The sequence below is a fragment of the Crocodylus porosus genome, unplaced genomic scaffold, assembly GCF_001723895.1.
Source record: "Crocodylus porosus isolate Cpor-Errol unplaced genomic scaffold, CroPor_comp1, whole genome shotgun sequence".
Classification (NCBI taxonomy): Eukaryota; Metazoa; Chordata; order Crocodylia; family Crocodylidae; genus Crocodylus; species Crocodylus porosus.
In genome coordinates, this window is record NW_017728886.1 from 30543838 (window position 1) to 30562819 (window position 18982).

General features: G+C 46.4%; 1 protein-coding gene across 13 annotated transcripts in view; it reads right to left on the reverse strand.

Moving 5' to 3' along the window:
• The window catches only part of KIAA1217 (KIAA1217 ortholog), a 264429-nt gene that overhangs the window by 66891 nt on the left and 178556 nt on the right, over nucleotides 1-18982 (reverse strand). For all 13 annotated transcript variants that reach the window (XR_002100374.1, XM_019531957.1, XM_019531974.1 and 10 more), the window contains one exon: nucleotides 2958-3790. Coding sequence is in view for 12 of the 13 variants with exons in the window: in XM_019531957.1 (XP_019387502.1) it covers nucleotides 2958-3790 (833 nt within the window). In the remaining variant the exon portion in view is untranslated. The remainder of the gene's footprint in view (nucleotides 1-2957; nucleotides 3791-18982) is intronic.

Here is an 18982-nt window from a genome sequence, read left to right on the forward strand (position 1 = left end):
AGGAGGGGTCCAACGTTGCCCTTGCTTTTCCTCTGGCTCCCCACATATCTGAAAAAGGACTTTTTATTCTCCTTTTTATTGTCTAAAGCAATTCAAACATTAAACCCTACAAAATAATGCCTTAAATAGGAAATTCCAAAATGGGAAGACACAGAAGATTTGTGATTATCTTTCTTGGGCTCTCAGGTATTTGTGGCTCAATTCTGTCCCAGGTGACATCAAATTCCTAACAGTATTACCCCCATTGGTCTTTAACAAAACTAGCGCAGGGTCCCTTGAAATCCAATATGCTAAAAGGTATACAACTGAAAGTGAAGAGCAGGAGAAGAGAGATTTAGTAAAATTTCTAACTTCTCCAGGATTGATTTCAGTTTCTTCTCTGTATTTATATGCTTAATCAATATATTTATCTGGGCAAGAAGAAGCTGACAATGCTGCTGCTTCAAATAAATTACAGTTTTCCTCTTAATATAGCAAACTAGTAGCAGCAGCAGGATGGGCTGGCTGGTTTGAGGTTTGCAGTAGCCCCAGACAGCTCCTAAGTATTTTAAAGTTGTCTGTTATCAACAAAATATCTACAGAAGGCGGCTAGGCCTTTGGAACCTCAATCCTTTGCTCTATGAAGCAGTATCCATAGAATAGAAGATAATGTAGGAAAATCTGATGTGGCCCAGCTGGCACACTATTTCCACTCTCCCTTCAGGTAATCTTGATCAACTCTATCTAAATTCCAAACCCTTAGTAGTCCACATGCGTACTGCTTATGGGTGAGTCATGGGCATCATTTAAGTCTCACAAAGACCATCATTAAATGATGGATGCAGAAATTAAGTACCGTATGGAACTTGGGCCTGTTCTCTCTGTACCTGGGTAAATTTTATGGCCTGTAGGTAAGGACTGAAGTAGAAGCCCCATTATTTTTTCTGTAATCATCACTGCAGTGTTGCTGAAAGAGTGGAATTTAGTTATGACCTTTTGATTAGACTGCAGCTGTGCCTCTCATTGCCAGAGGTAAAGAAGCTTCTATTGCTTCTTTTATAAATCTTGCCTTTCAGGTCTTCATAACTAAGCTGTAAAAATTCAGCTTTGAGTTGAAACAGAATTCAGATCCAGCATCTCAGCTAGGAGTGATTTTGTATTGTTATTTATTTACCTTAAAGTTTCAGTAACATTTTGCTTTACTATTTATGCAATTATAACAGGCTGAACAAGGTGTAGGGCTCTTTATATTTATAGATCTCAAAAATATTTCCTAAGGTAACATTGCAGAAGTTAGACATTAGGCTAATTTGTATTAAGTGCTCTTGGTATTTAGAAAGACTCCCTTAAACATCAACACACTCAAGGTTAAAAGAAAAGGGAAGAAACAGAAACATCCACAAGTACTTTCCTTAAAAATATTACTGCATAATTTTGTTCATATACAAGGTGTTGAATCTTAAGTCCGTGTATATTTTTAGAAGTATAATTATGCAAATGTTACTTTTATTATTATAAATACACCATAGAAGCAGTACTTAAATTGCTGGAACACAGATTCCTTCAAAAAACTACAGAATGATTTCCACGTTCACCTGTGTGTGTGCACATGTGCATATATACTGACACATATGAGTAGACTAGAGTGTGTGTTTGGAAATGAGAAAAGACAGAGAAGGAAAAAAATTCACAGTCTGCTTTTTTCCATGACTAGGATGAAATTTTAAAATGTTTTTTTGATCCAAATCCAATCTTTTGGATTAAACATGACAAATATGTTTTAAGTAATTTCCTAGCTACATCACTGGAAATATGTATGTGTATGTTTCCAAAAGACCCCACTGTCCTATGGTGAAATAGTTCCTAACTCAATTCCTCAACGCATCACTAGCTTTCTGGGCTGGCTTCAATGTGTCATAGTCTGTGGATGTCTGAGTTCCTTTTGAGACACTTGTTGCCTCCATTTTCCCCTGTCCCAGAGCCTTACAGTACTCTTTTCTTTAGCCAAGTACAGCATGATATGGCAATTTCTGAGCTTGTCAATCAACTACAAGAGGCAACTAGGTGACATATCCAAGGTCCTCCTTTTATCCATGGGTTGCATCAGTAGTTACCTTTAGCTATTGCCAATCCAGCACTTCCCAGCTGACCCACTTCACTTCCCCAAAGAGTTCTATAAAACTTAGCAGCACAGACAGTACTCTGGAGATTAACACAGCTCATTTAAACCAAATGCCAATAGACCTATCTTTTCCCCCTGGGGCAAGGTCTATGCTGGCACAAGCTATTATAGGCCTCTGCATGAATCTGGCCCTTAAAAAGACAGGAGACAACACTACCACAGGTCACTAGCAACAGGCAGGTCACCAGGTAACTATTTGCAATGCTGAAAAAATCAGCAGGAAGAACATCCTTGTTGTACCTTCCTCCAAAGGTCAGATTTGATGATCTCAGCCCTTCTCCCCAAGGGGTATATGAAAAACAAACTGTTCTATTTTTATGCAAATTCAACTTTTATAACAGATAAGACAGCTGATGATAAATTCTTTTCATTTTCTAACACTAGATGAGAAAAAACTTCACTCCATAAAGAACCACAATTGTAATATCAGTGTCATTTTTAACAGGTATGAAATATATTCCCTTATTAGCATCAGCAGCACGTCATTTGTTTGTGTAACATGATTTGCTTGTCTGAAAAAACAAAATCTCAGTTAATCATTTTATTTTTTTCAAGTGCCTGAAATTTACACTAATGAAAATGACTACAGGTCACGGCTGGGAGATAAAATTTTCTGGTTAGTAAATGTAGTTATTTTGTGCATCTTGCCTCCTTTAAATTACTTACTTACTAGCATCATCCATATTTAAGGACAGGAGCAGCACAGAGTGATTGTCTCCTGTATACTAAATGAGGTAAGCCTCACAGATTATGGATTGCTCCTGCTTAGATGCTTTATAGCCTTGTTCTGTCTTACCTTGTGTCTTTATCTTTGGGCACTGCCACTGATCCGTAGCCAAACGCTTGCCTGTCAGCCACAGATGGAACAAGATCAGCCATGCCAGATAATCCTCCAGCATTTCGTGCTTTAGTTTCCATGTAGATAGGTGCTCCTGGTTCTTTTTTAAAGGACTGGCGACTAGGAGAAGACCTGTCGGGCTGGATGGCATGAGGGGGTACGTGAGCATTATGATGAGGATGAATATCAATCATTCTTACGTCAGCTAGCCTGTGGGGTGAAGCAGGAGGAGTTTTTGAACCAAGAGTTGGCAAATGGCTCTCAGGATATTTTCTTGATTTTTGTCTGTACAGTGATTGCTCCACCATCTCAGGTTGCATAGAGGGGTTCAAGTAAGTGTTTGAGGACCTCATTGCGCTGCGATGATAAGCTATAATATGATCAGGGATGTCAAGAGGGTGTCCAGTATGGGAAGCAGCCACACTCATCCTCCCCTCATGAAACAGAAAGGGGTCAGCATATAAGCCTTCATTGCGAAACAGGACAAGGCTTTTGTTACTCAGGTCCTCATCTGGTTTCACATCCCTTCTTTCCAGAATGGCACTCGGGCTTGGCGATATGGACCTGGACACTGGTACACTTGAGAGCCTGTCTCTGGGAATTGTTGCGTTTCCTGGCACTCCCATAGGCCTGCCCCCACCATAAGGGATTCTGGATGGAGAAGGGGGCATAGAGTGCGGCACAGGTGTAGAGGGTGGCGAACTTGGAATTGCATGAGAAGGATGCGCAGCAGATCCTGGTCGGGAAACATTTGAGCCATCTCTGCCTGTGTAAGCAATTTCCCTCTGCATCTGAAACAAAGGAAGAACACTTCAGATTCATCTTCACTCGCAAACAAAAGCATCATATGAGCCACTGTTTAGACAACACTTACTGAAAAAATAATTAATTTTAAACCTAATTTGTTGGTGTCAGTTTGAGATGAAATAAAATAAAACTTGAGACCTCAGCTTCTAAGGAGAAGGCAAGCAGAGAGTTGCATAGTACTGCACATGGGAAAACTTTCTTGAATTGCTTTACTAGCACATATGTATCTTAGTGTTCGATCAGTTTGGTTACTGATTATTTGTAAAGGCCCATGTTGAAATCAAGAAGTCACTGGGTCAGGGTAAAGACAGTCCTCGTCTCAAAGAGCTTGTGTTGCTTGTCACCAAAATTAGGCTGCTGATGCTGTTAGTAAGGTCTCACTGATGAAGTCAGCATAAGTCTGCACATGAAATCCTGCAGTCCTCGGAAAAGCAAAATAGTTTTTTTGAGTTTTACTTCACCACAGGTTTTGCCTCCCTATTAATATTTTGTCATTACTCTGTGTACATCTGTAAATTATCAACCAATTGATATTGATATAGGTATTTCTGCTAGAGTGCTGGTAATAAACATGAACATTTAAGGTGCCCAAAACTATAAAAAGAATGTGTCAACACCAGCTGTATTATGTGGATACAGGTAGGAGAGTTTTAGACAACTGAGAGTTGCTTTTACAGTCACTTGCTACTTTCCAGAACTGATGTCATAGATTTCATAGACATTAGGGGTGGAAGGGACCTCAGAAGATCATCAAGTCCAGCCCCCTGCCCGAAGGGCACGAGTCAGCTGCGGTCATAGGATTCCAGCAAGATAAGCATCCAACTGACGTAAAAATGGAGCTGCAGTAATTGTTAGCAAGAAGGATGGAACAAAAAGGAAACAAGAAAGCAAAAGTATCTTCAGAGGATGAGCTTGTCTCTCACCAGCGAGCCTGCAGCGTGGTTGGCAGCTCCACAGACAGCACTGTACTCCTGCAAGTGGAGCACCTCAGCCCATTTATCACTGACCACTCTAGATGACTGCGCATCAACACTGACATGGACAAAAGAGAGCCTCTCTGCTGCTACGATAAGGCCTTTCATATGGGGCCTTAAAGCAAGGGCGTTAAGCAGGCATGAAGGCATGATCAGCTGGGTTCCAGGACTATGTACGGGACCTCATTTCCCATGGGAAAAAAAGATACCTTGCTTATAAAACACAAGAGAGCAATTTCAGGTCAACCCCATACCACAACACTGCAATTTCCATGGGTTTCCAAAAAAAAAAAAAAAAAGTCACCACCAAACCAGCATTATTGATCTATCTTAACTGATTCTGAAACATGGCCTAAACTCTGTTACATCATTACCAGGGACCCTAGTTTTCTGTTTTAAAAAAGCAAATTCTCTGATTATTACCCCCCGTGCACACGCACACACACACACACACGCACACACACACACACAAATTCCCCGATTAAAAAACCCAAAATCCATGTTTTTCCACAATTAAAATGAAATGCCATTCTATATATAGGTATCAGTTCAACACAATATCTTATCAATATATTCACAATTTTAAAACAATTTGGAAGCTTAGAAGTGCCTCAATCACTATAATAAAATAAATTCTAAATTCCTATAAATTTTGGCATTTCATTTTGGGTTCTTTATCATGAAAAATCAGAGATTCCCCCTGCACCCTTCACTTACTAGGATGTGGGTCCAGGTGCAGCTGTCCCCCACACTGTTTTGTGGCATGGACAGCCCTGATATGCCAGTGCCCTGCCCATATCATTGCCCCTCACTCCCAACCCACAGCCCCTGCTCCCCGACAGGCAGCGTGCCTGGAATGAAGCCCATGTAGGAGGGGTGGATGTGGGCTGCCCACTGTGGGCACGGGCTTCTCTACCCTGTTGCCCTCACCTTGGGGGCCCCTACAGCCCAGCGGATAGGACCCAGCGCAGCAGGGCAGAGGGGGTACAGAGGCTCATGCCATCACTGGGAACCCTATGCTGCCATGGCAAGGCACTTCTCACTCCCCTGGCAGCAGCAGGGAGAACAACTCCATGCTGCCATCCTCGCTGCTGCTGGGTGGGCAGGGGGCACCTTGCCATGGTGGCACAGGGCTCCCAGAGATGGCTGTAAGTCTCCCCACCCCATTCGGCTCTCCTGCACTGGGGTCCTGCCTGCTAGGCTGTGGAGGCCCCCAGTGGAACATCAGAGCGGGGAGCCCTGAGCCTGTAGTGGGCGGCCCACATCAGCCCCCCACTCCATGCACAAATCTGGGGGGCACATGCCCACATACCCTCCTAGGAGCACACGGAGTGGCAGGAAGCGAGCCCCTCTGCCACTCCCCAGATGAGTCATCCACAGCTCCATCCTGCTCCATACCCGTGCTGCAGCTGTGTATTCCCACCCTGGCCCTGGGGCCCCAAGCCCCACACATTGCCCCGGCTGGCCCCCAACCCCAGCCGCAGCCTTGCCCAACTCCCTCCCTCACTATGGGGGCCTCAATCCCTCTCCAGCCAAGACCTACCTGCAGGGAGTTGCAGGGACTGCTTTTCATTCTTTCTGGCTACCACATGCATGTGTGTGCACGCACGTGCATGTAGCACCCCCTGCCTGATCACCCTCCTCCCACTCCCCCCAGCCCACCCTGCAAGGGGAAACCCACTATTTCCCATATTTTTTCTCCGTAAAAGAAGAAAAATCTGCATTTTTCTCTGTAAAGGAAGACAATCTGCTTTTTAATGCTTTTTTCAGTGATGAAAGGAAAACCAGGATCCCTAATCATTACACACTGTCTTTTTGAAATCCTCATCCATTATTTTTTGCTGTTGACCAGATCTATAGCACTCACAATGTGCTCCTCCTTTTCCTTCCCCACCCACAAGCTGTTCTATTGTTAAGGAAATTCCCACAGCTATCTATACAGAATGATTAACCCATCACCACAGCCTCCACATCTGAATATTACAAGTGACTCTTGTTAGTTCTGAAGGCCAGAGATTTGCAATGGCAGGAATCAGCAAGAAGACAGGAGGGAACATGGTGGGTAGCCAAAAAAAATAAATTGTACAGGGATAGGATATTAAACAAAGACGACAAGGTAGGGCTGGGAAGCACCTTAGAGAGAAATTAGTTCAGAGAGGCATGAGATTTCATAGGCAATAATATACTTCGTCAGACACTAGGAGTGGCCTGAAGAAGGGAAGAATATGAACTGTGCATTGTATAATGGAATAATATAATTTGTAGTTTTAAATAAAAACACTGCAACACAATTTAATACCACCCCCCTCAGCTGAAAACAGTAGCTGAAAAGGAAAAAAAAAACCAAATCAGCAGACATTCATCAAATGCAGTTGGATTTTCTGCTTTGAAAGATAGCCATATGTTTAATGGCCTGATCTAAAACCCATTGAAATCAATTACAAAACTACTATTGACCTCACTGAGCTTTGGATTTGTCCTCCCTCCCCCTGAGCAGGTATGACACATGGCAATAGGTTTCTGCTACTGTGGAAACAGAACTCAGACCAAGGTCTTTAACTTTCACATACAATAATACCAGTAACTTTTCAAGCTACAACACCATGAATGCTGAGATTTACCTGGGTGCTGGGAGAAATGTAGTAACATTACGGAAAACAGAAAAGGTTTGATGGGAAATTTAAAAAGCTCAAAATTACAAGTGACAGGTTTAATAACCTGCAATTCAGTGGGGGTGAACCTTTTCGGCAGGCTTACCACAAATTAGTCCTGAGCCTTCCCTGAGGATCACTCTGATGTCCTTCCATTGCCTGATATGCTGCTTCAATGTCTGCTCCCTGCCCTGTGCTACCTCACCACCTGCTATTCTGCTTTCCGCTGCTTGCCCTATTTGCTGCTGTGCAGTCTGTCCCCTCCCTGATCTGCCACGTGCCACATGCAGAGACTGCCTGTGCTACACCGCTTCCAAAATCGATGCAATCTGTGCTGAGTCACCACTCACTGCTATGAGGTTTAAGACTCCTCTTTTCGTATTTAGGGGCATTAATGTGTAAAAGAGGAATTCAAATGTGGAACTGGACTACTGTTCAAATAGGACTGGCCAATGGTCAGAATCTGTCCTTTCACAGATTTCATAGACATCAGGGCTGGAAGGGACCTCGGGAGATCATCGAGTCCAGCCCCCTGCCCAAAGGGCAGGAAGCCAGCAGGGGTCATAGGATCCCAGCAAGATAGAAATCCAACTGTCTCTTGAAGGTGTTCAAGGTAGGTGCTTGAACCACCTCTGGCGGCAGTCTATTCCAGACCTTGAGGGATGGGACAGTAAAGAAGTTCTTCCTTATGTTCAGCTTGAAACAGTCACAGAGGATTTTGTGACTGTTCGATCTTGTGGCACTCCGTTGAACAGGCATTCCCCCAGATCCTGATGAGCACCCCTGATAAACTTATAGGGGGCCATCAGATCACCCCTGAGCCTGTGCTTTTCCAGGCTGAAGACTCCCATAGCTCTCAACCTCTTGTCATAAGGTCTGTTTTCCTGACTTCTGATCTTGCGCGTGGCTCTTCTCTGCACCCTCTCAAGCTTCTCCACATCCTTTTTGAATTGTGGAGCCCAAAACCGGATGCAGTACTCCAGCTGTGGCCTCACAATAGGACAATAGGAGAATGACATCCTGGGATTTGCTTGAGAAGCATCTATGGAAGCAAGCCAGCATTTTGCATGCTTTATTAGCTGCAGTATCACACTGAAGGCTCATGTTCATCTTGTGGTCAATCATGACCCCCGAGTCCCTTTTGTCCAAAGTGCTAGCCAGTGTAGCATTTCCAAGCCTACAAGCATGCTGCGGGTTTTCCCTCCCAAGGTGGAGAACCTTGCATTTTTTGGTGTTAAACACCATCAGGTTCTCGTCTGCCCATTTCTTGAGCCTGTTGAGGTCAACCTGGATCACCCTCTTGTCCTCAGGTGTGGATGCTTTACCCCATAGTTTGGTGTTGTTGGCCAACTTGGCCAGTCCACTTCTGACACCAATGTCCAAATCATTGATGAAGATGTTAAATAGTATAGGCCCTAGGACAGAGGCTTGAGCACACTGGTCACAGCGCATCACGACGATTGACTTCCATCAACCACCACCCTCTGGATCCGACCACAGAGCCAATTCCCCAGCTAGTGGATCGTGGAGAAGCCAAGGCCACAGCTGCCCAGTTTTGCCAAGAGGTGATCATGGGGTACAAGATTGAAAGCTTTTTTAAAGTCAAGATATATGACATCAATCTCTTGATGGGTCACCTGGTCATAAAAGGAAATAAGAGTGGTCAAGCAAGACCTACCTGCAACAAAACCCATGCTGGCTATCCCTCAGGATTTTGCCATCCACCAGTCTGTTGAGAATGGTCTCTTTGATAATCTTTTCAAGGATCTTTCCCAGGATAGATGTCAGGCTGATGGGCCTGTAGTTTGCTGGATCCACTTTCCTCCCCTTCTTGAAGATAGGCACCACACAGGTACTTCACCGGAGCACCCAGAGTTCTCAAAGATCCATGCCAGGGGCTGGGCTATGATGCTCGCTATCTCCTTGAGTACGCTGGGGTGTAAGCAGTCAGGGTTGGCTGACTTGGAGGTATCCAGCCTCTCAAGGTGTTCCTTCACAAGGTCAGCATTGACGGAGGGTAAGGAATCTCCCTCACCCAGGCCTTCCCATCCCGTAATGGACAGGGGCGTCCCTTGGGACTGGTGAAAGACCAACGCAAAGTACCCATTTAGCAAGTTGGCTTTTTCATGGGTGTCAGTTGCCAGATGTCCCATCTGGTTTAGCAGGGGTCCAATGTTGCTCTTGGTTTTCCTCCGGCTCCCCACATACCTAAAAAAGGATTTTTTATTGTCCTTGATACTTGTAGCCAGTTGGAGTTCAGTTGCAGCCTTGGCTTTCCTGGTTTGGTCTCTGCACGTCTGGACCAGTGCAGAATATTCCTCCTTGGAGGTGGATCCAGTCCTCCATCCTTTGTAGGCCTTTCTTTTTAGACGCAGGAGGCCTGCTAGTTCCCTGGAAAGCTAAGGGGGCTGCTGTACCCTTTTGCAGCCTTTCCTCCAAGATGGGATAGACTTTGTTTGCGCATTCAGGATTGCTCCCTTGAGGAGCAACCACTCATCCTGAACTCCCCTCCTGAGCTTGTCAAAGTCAGTTCTCCTGAAGTTGAGGACTTCTGTATTGCTAACTGACTTATCAGCTTTATCTTAAATGGTGAGGGTGATCAGCTCATGGTTACTGTCACCCACCTTCCCTTCTATCATTAGGTCGCTGATAAGATCACCCCCCATTGTCAGTACCAGGTTGAGCAGTGCTTTACCTCTCATCGGCCTGTAGACTTGTTGCGTCAGATAGAGGTCATCCATGCATGTGAGAAAACCTTGTGACCGTTCAGATTTGGCCAAGTGCTCTTCCCACAAGATTTCTGGATAGTTAAAGTCTCCCATGACAGTCATGGACCGGGAGCGTGCAGCCTCAGCCAATTCACTGGCGAACTCCTGGTCAAGCTCTTGAGCCTGAGTAGGAGGTCTGTAGTAGACTCCTACCATCGTGTCCCCTGTGCCGAGTTCCCCATGGATTTTAACCCAGAGGGTCTCCAGTCATCCACCCTGGGCACCAAAGTCAGCTTGCAGGGATGCATAGCTTTCCTTGACATAGAAAGCTACACCCCCGCCGCTTTTGTCCACTCAATCTCTTCTGTACAAGGTATAGCTGTCTATACCTGTAGCCCAGTCATGGGTAGAGTCCCACCAGGTCTCAGTTATCCCTTTGAAATCATATTTGTTTGTGTTTAGCAGGAGGACAAGTTCCTCCTGTTTATTCCCCAAGTGCCTGGCATTCATGTACAGGCAGGCAAGTGTCCCTTTGAGAGCCCCTGCCTTGCCCACAGATTGTACCAGGGCTGGGGCGGGGTGGGCTCCCTTAAGTGCCTCGGTCTGCTGGCTTTGCAAGGGTTGCTCAGTGGGCCAGCAACGGCAGTAGTATCTCCATCCCCCGGCGGGCTTAGTTTAAAGCTCGGTGGAGCAGGTCAACCAGTCTGGCTGAAAAAAGCCTCCTCCCCAGCGGAGAGAGGCGGGGGCCGGCCCTTCCCAGCAGCTCACTACATCTCTCACCAAAGAGCAGACTGTGGTCATGGAAGCCAAAGTCTTCCTGATGACACCAGCACTGCAGTCTTTGGTTCAGTACCCCGATCCTCCTCTCCCTCCACAGCCCGTAGTCCAAGACTGGGAGGATCGACGAGAACACCACCTGTGCCCCCAACCCCTTAAACCCCACTCCCAAATCTCTGTAGCGCAACATGACCCAGCTAGGATTGCCTGCAGGAGCTGGCAGCTTGTCAGGCTCTGCTGGGGCTGGAAGAGGTTCATACCTGTTGCAAAGCTCCAGCAAGGTGGTTACCCTGGTGCAGCAGGCCTTTCAGCCCTTGACCACTTTGGTCCACCCCCGTGGCTGGACAGAAGGGGAGGTCCCTGAGTCCTCCCTTGCCCTGGGAGGTGACCTTGGTCGACCCTCAGCCTCCAGGGGGTGAAGGGCCTGACAGTAGGAGTCAATCTTCTATTCACAGTCCTTGATGGCACGCAGTCTCTGGACTATGGCCTGGAGCTCCAGCTCCCGCAGCTGAGAGCCAGAGGCTCTGTCTGCGCGGAGCCCAGAACCATGGGCTCTGTCTGGATGGATGCCTCTGAGGCGCCAGAGGGGGAGACCAGAGACCCCGAGGATACCCTTGGGGTGCAGCGTGTCCCATTGGTGTCATGCCACCGGTGGGCTGGCTACAGCTGGGACTGGCTTTTCTAGGGGGGTGTGCACTGGCAGAGCCTCAGACCCTCCCACTCACCCTCCTGCGCAAACTCCTGCATTAACTAATGCACCGGGCAGAAAAGCGTGCCTGTTTGCACAGCCTGTTCATGTGGTTCCCTGCAGGACTGAGTGAAGCACGGGCCGGGGCAGGGCAAGACCCTCCTCAGCTCTGGCCTAGCCGCCTCCCCGCAGCTGGGCTGGGCTAGTCCGGCTGCTGCTGGGGGTCGTCCGGGGTGCTCCACAGCAGTTGGGGGTCACTGGGGGGCTTTGGGGTGCAGGGATGCAGTGGGCTTTCACCCATGCATCTCACACTGCTCCCACACCAAACTGAGGGTTTTTTTTCTGTTGGCAGGTGGTTTTAAACTGTGCGCATATGCAGTGGGCCCAATGCATTCCTGGGCAAGGAAGTCCCTGCCCAGGATTTGGGGGGACCCTGCCTCATTGGAGAGGGGTCGGTGAGTACCCTGTCTCCTCCCTTACTTTCTCCTTGGGGGGAAGGGCCAAGCAGGGGCAGGGGCGAAGGTGGGATAAGACCCTCCTCAGCTCCAGTCTAACTGCCTCCCTGCAGCTGGGCTGGGCTAGTCTCTCACACCACGGGACCCCACTTACCTCTGGACTCAGCCTTCAACAGGCTTTATTTCATATCCCTTTGTGCCAAGCACAGCCACATTTATTATTTACTGCTTCTTTGTATTTACAAGTGCACACAGAGTTCCCAGGCCAGATCAGGACCCCATTGTGCTGGGCCTGGTACAAACATGCAGAAAAAATACATTCCCTAGGCAGAATGGTTTATAATCTAATTTAGGAGATGACTCAACCGGCGGGTGTAACAAACAGGAGGAGGGAGTGGCAGGAGACGTCAGGGAGGTCAAGGGTACCAGCAATAGGAACAAGCGAAGGGTCATGCAGACGGGTAAGTATACAAAAGTTAATGACTGTGAGTCACACACTTATTTGTCTGAATTCTAAACTTTTTCAGCTTCTCCCTTTTCCCTTCCCTGCTCTTTTCCATGCACCCAGATTCTTTGGGGATCAGAACTTTTCCTACTTTTTTACTACATAAGGTGGCCTCTTTTTTTCCTTCTGATTTGCCTTTTTTCTTTGGTGGGCTGCTTTTCTGTCCCATTCTCTTATTCATTTTTTCCTTGCCATTTTTCTTCCTTCTCCACTTACCCCAAAGCTCTATACTGCTCAGAGTAACGGTGTATACTGGTGACTCTGGGGTACTGGACTACATGTACTCACAGTTAAGCCTCAGAAACAAAAGACAATCCTGGCCCAAGCCGCTACGCATGATTTCCTGCCACAGGCAACTGCAGTAACAGTGAGGGTCAGAAAGTTTCCCACACAGCCATGCCATCATGTGTTTGCAGCTGCAGCCACAACAGCAGTTGCTAAGGAGTGTGGTTTTCTTCACTTCTTGTCTATGGTGTGCTTGTCCTCTGTTCTTTGGATCGTATCTTTGGAATAGGGAACCAGTTTGCCTGCAGTTCATTTGGAAAATGAGATGCAAAACAACTACCATCACAACTTCAGTGCTCCAAGGGTAGAGGAAAAAGGGCAACACCAGATGCAGTGAACTTGGCACACCATGCATAGCAAAGCCCATAGCAGTAGCTTTACTCCTCATTGGAAAGTCAGTTTTTCAATCACTGATTAAGCCACTAGGAATTTTAATTAATTTGCATGGGGAACTAAAAGAAACCAGATTTACTCATGTAGCTCCCAGTTCCCCTGGTTTCTGCAGAGCCTTGTGCTGTGGGAAGGGAAGCCACAAGGAGTATTTCTTTCTCCTCCTCTAGCATATGTAAGGCTCAGGCAGAATTGCCAACCCTGCATTTAGGAATCCCTAAACCCTATATCCCTGCACTTAGGTCTCCATCCCTATATAGCACCACAGGCAGAAGTAGAAAGGACAGAGGAAACCTGGAGACTTGGCAGGCAGTGGAGAGCAAGGCCTCCACAGTAAATGGTGTGGTGGCTGGCATGTTTTGTGCCAGGATGTGTTTCGCCTCTTAATGCTCCAATCTGTATCTAAATGGCACAAGCAGGCCCTCTGCTCTTATTTTGATTCAAGGGAATAAAAAACAAGGAGGCAATATAGAACAGTCATATGGAACAGTAGTTACAGAAGTGGACTAAGTCCAAGCAACACTGCGGCTATTTCTATATTGACTCCTTGTTGAACCCTAACCACTGAGAAAAAAGCTCTACTCAGTCCAATTCCATACATACCCAAGTACAGCAATTAGACAGCTCAGATGGCTTAGCGCTGCCCTGAGCACATGCAAGTGCCACTCACAGGCCTTTCACTTTAGGACACTTGCTCAGGACTCATCTATGCCTCTGTGCTTGGTATTTTCCAGGCTTGGCTTTTTGTGGAACAGGAGTGAGTGGTTGGGGCCTGTTTCTCATCAGGGCTAGGGACAGACATTTAAAAAGCCTGAGCCTAAATTGATTCACTCTTTGCAGGTTAGTCTAACCAGCAAAGCTAAATCAGTTTGTAACTGCACAGACATCCCAGAAATGCAGGCACATGCCTGCAGTGGCTCAGACTAGAAGCTGGGGAGCACTACAGCAGGCCTCCCTTCCATTCCATGGTGCTGAATTGAGGGGGTGTGGCCAGGCCCCAGCAAGATGCTCTGTTTAGGGACTGCCCTCACCAGTCCAGCAGGGAATTGATAACACAGTATTTATCACCCCGTTAAGAAAACAAAAGAGGGACATTACCAGCTACATGTTGATTCTGCCTTTGTCTCATCTGCCACAGCACAGACCATATCCAGCATGTGGTCTGCTAACTAATACACAGACACCACTGAGCAAGGCGGGGGTGGGGGTTGTGGGGGGGTGGAATTCCTGCTTAGGAGGGAGTGGTGAGCGGGACGTGATGGAGCAGTCTGCAATCTCTGCTGGAGCTCCAGCCAGGGAGCAGAGGGGAGGGGTCAGCTCAGCTCTGCCCTGTCTCCCTGTCCAGTCCGGAGAGCATGCCAGGATGCTGGGGGAGTCTGGTTTAACTTAAACCAGCAAGGGGTCTAGGATAGACATTGAAAAAACTGGTTTGACCCAAATCAGTTAAATCTGATACTACATTCAACTAGATTTGTCTCAAACCAGTTTCCTGCATTTTCAAACTAGTTTATGTGCACTGAACATCTGTTCTGTTATAGGTTTAGACCAGTGTCTGATCACTTAAACTGGTTTATGTGTAATATCTGTCCCTAGTCTTGGGGTTTATTCTTAACTAGAACTGACGAGAAAACTGCTGATGAAAGACTATTTTAAATCAGACAATACTGATTCATTGGAACTGAAAGATCTGGTAGAATCATACAGCTACCAAACCTGATTTCCTCCCAGCTTACTTGCTGGTGTTGCCAAAGAATGCAGGCTCCCCAGATTCACAGAACTAGAGCAGCCCATGTATGCAGATTACCTTGGGGCTCGTGTTCCCACATCTCTGCTTGTCCCCTGCTCCAAAACAGGCACTCTGAGAGGTAAGGCAATGAGTCTGAGCTTCTGGGGTAGTCCTGGCTTGCTTTCAATGTCTGCAGCTCTGAGGCAGGCCTCTCATATGGACAGGATGGGCAAAGATATAACTCTATAAATTCTAGGCTCCCTGCAGCAGAACCAGAAACAGAGGAGCCCTTGGAGCCCCAAGTCTAACCCAGACTTAGCTCATGATTCAGGAGCAGGTGAGCTGGAAGTCCTGAGACTGAGGTTCAAGGCAGGGCTCTCAGGGATTCTTATAACTACCTACTGTGAGCCAGGTGCCTCAAAAACCTTGGGAGTTCTTAGGACTGCAGGCTTTTCTCACATGAAGTCAAATGCAAAAGTCCAGGATCCAGAATTCCCTACTGCTGTCAGCCTCCCATGTCAGGTATCTTCCCAGGCTACCCAATTTCTTCAGCCAGCTGCCTCAAGAATCTGAAAGTCATGGGGTCTCCTACCTCAGGGCAGGGCTGTCCTAGAGTCAGAGGTCATGGAAGACCTATAAACTGTGGAGTAAAACCAACCTGGTTCTCAAAAAAGTGGCATCAAACAGAAGACTCCTGTCAGCTTAATTCAGCAGCTTTATACAATCATAGAGAAGCAGGGCTGGAAAGGACCTCCATAGGTCATGTAGTCCAACCCCCTGCCTAAGGCAGGATCATCCCTATCCAAACCATCCTATACAAATCCATTTATGGAATCAGAAATTAAGGGCTGAATGAGACCTTGAAAGATCATTGAGTCCAACCCCCCCACTCTGGGCAGGAATACTGCTGAGATCAAATGATCCCAGCAAGGTGTCTGTCCAGTCTCCTCTTGAAGACTTCCAAGGTTGGGGACTGCACCACCTCCCTGGGAAGCATATTCCAGATTCTGGTCACCCTCAACATAAATAAGTTCTTCCTTAAATGCAACCTGAAACTATCCTGCAAGACTTTATGGCCATTGTTCTTGTCCTCCCCTGCGGCACCATAGTGAATATTTTTTCTCCCAGCTCCTGATATCCACCGCTTACATACTTATAGATGGCTGCCAAGTCTCCCCTCAGTCTTCTCTTCCCCATGCTGAACAGTCCCAGATCCCTTAAGTATTTACTTAAAAGGTTTGTCCTCCAGGCCCTTAATCCTTCTTGTGGCCCTTCTCTGGACCCTTTCAAGATTCCCCACATCTTTTTTGAAGTGTGACACCCAGAACTGGACACAATACTCCAGCTGGGGTCTTAACCAGCGCCAAGTAGATAGGAACTATCACTTCCTTAGCCCTATTCACAACACATCCACTGATGCATCCCAGTATGCTATGCATTATTGTCTACAGTATCGCACTGGTGGCTCATGTTCATCCTGTGATCAGCCATAGCCCTGAGGTCCCTTTCAGCCATCATTCTGGCCAGGACATCTGCTAACCTATATTCATGTAGCTGGTTACTCCTCCCCAGATGAAGCACTCTGCATTTATCCTTATTAAACTGCATCTGGTTCCGCTCAGCCCGCTTTCCCAACTTGTCCAGGTCCAGTTGGATCTGCATGCTATCCCCTAGTATGGCCACTTTTTCCCATAACTTAGTATTGTCCACAAACGTGGCCAGCTTTCCACATCCTCATCTAAACTGTTGATAAAGATGTTGAACAGTAGTTCCAAGTACTGAACCCTGCAGGACACCAGTGGCCACCTCCCACCACGACAATACAGACCAGTCCACTAACACTTTCTGGGTTCGACCCCACAGCCAGTTCCCAAACCCACCTGAGCGTAGACTCTGCCAGCCCACAGTCCCCCAGTTGTTTGTTTGGGGTTTTTTTGTAAGAGGATCATTGTCTAATCGCTTAGCAAAACTACACAGAGAACCATTACAACACACGACTTAACACCCTAATCTGCCACAGATAAAGCAGAGGGACCATGGCACCCAACATCCTGTCTGCAAGGGTTGTTAAAATATGCTTAAGAGTTCCTAGAAAAAGGGCCACTACAGAGGAAAGCAGCCCCTTCCCTCCTCCCCCCACCCTGTCCGTATTTCTGACCATGGAGTAAAATTCCTTCTTCACTCCAAATATGGAGATCAGTTTGACCCTGAGCAGGGGAGCAAGACCCACTAGCCAGGAATCTTTGGTTCAAGTCCCAGCAGGATCTCTGGCACACTCCAGTCAAAATCCCCAGCACTGGCTGCAGCCAACACCTAATGCCTATGAGGCAGGCTAAAAGTAAAAAAACAAAACCAAACCCTGACATGTAGCAGCAGGAGAGGAAGAAATTTCCTCTCAGCCCCATGCAGCAACCAGCAAAGTCCAGAAGCATGGGAAATACCCACGGTAAAACATAGGCATAGCTACACCTAGATTAAGATTCCAAGGAGCATAATTCATTTAGGAAACATCCTGCGCTGGTGTCTGCAAAAATTAATTGTTTTCAAATTCCATTTAGTGATTTTTTTAAGGTTTTGTTCCAAAATGGACCAAACACACATCTTAACATGTGAAAACGAATGAGATTTAGCTGCCTTTATTTGTAACATATGTTCTAGACATGTCCATGTTCTCTTCTAAATAACTTTATATATAATATTTAGCATTTATATTAAACATCAAGATTCACCACTGAGGTCTCTAAAGACTTTACCTGAATGAAGCATTTGCTTTTCTATGCATTTCGATGGCTGCCTACATCTTTGGTAACTTCCCAGGTTTCACATGCATATGGTAAGATGAAAATAACATTTGATATTAAAATCCAGTTTCTACAATTCACTTGTCCTCGTGATAACCCTGGATTAGAACAGCCATTGGACAGACTTGGTATACTGCAAAGCACTTCCATCCAGGCTATTCATTCCATATTTCCCCCCCATCTCCCCACTTCCTTTAATTACCAATTCTGCAGTCTGCCACTTCTCTCATACTCCACTTTACTGTAACTGAAGTCACCATCTGAATCCCTTGGGTTTACTACTTACAATCCTTACCTGGAACTCATTTCTGACCAGGATGTAGTGGGCATGTTAGAGGAGCCATTGGAAGCTGCTTAGCTGTACTGTGCTGTTCTTTGTTTTGGGAGATGGGTGGTGATGGTACATAAACTATAGTGCTCCAAAATCATGAGTGCTGATTTCCCTTGGCAGTGGCACTGGCCATTTCATCATACTATTGTGCATAGGTGACTGACAGGGGGTGCATGTGACCCCCGAGGGCCAACATTGATGCTGTTGGTAGGGCTGGTGACAGGGTCGGCGGCTTCTGCGGGTGGCCCCTCCCCAGATTCAGCAGGCACCAGTCACTCACGCTATTGTGCACTAGTCCTCTAGATGCCATCCAGTCCCTGTGCCTGAGCAGAGATGCTTTGGGTGCCCTATACCCATATGGAAAGGGGAGAGGGCATGAGTGTTGCCTCACAGTAAGAACAACAATGCACTTTAATGTACCATATGATTGCTGCTTGCCTGATAGCAGGGGTTGTGTGGGCAGCTCTGCCGGTGCTTTCTCCCTTTCCATATAATACAGGATCAAGCACATACTTTACATTGCTTTTCTTGATTATACACAGCTCTTTAATGTGCACCTGCACATAAGCCTAACCCTACAGCTATACAAATGTTTAACTCACAGTATTTCACATATTTGGATCACATGTTGCTTACACAAACTGAATATCCCTGTACCTTAAAGATCTTGTGGGAAAAGGAAAGGATACATATAAATTATTACTGAAAGTAAAGTAAATTTGTAACATGCTCTGAGCTTGCCACAACATAATATCAATTTCAAAAGGGATGGCCCGATTAATTTCTAGACATGTTTTAAAAAAATGTGGTCATTAAATAAGTCCCTGCAAGTATGTGGAGGATGGATTTTAGACTGTCCATTTTTTCAGATAATTGCTTAAAATA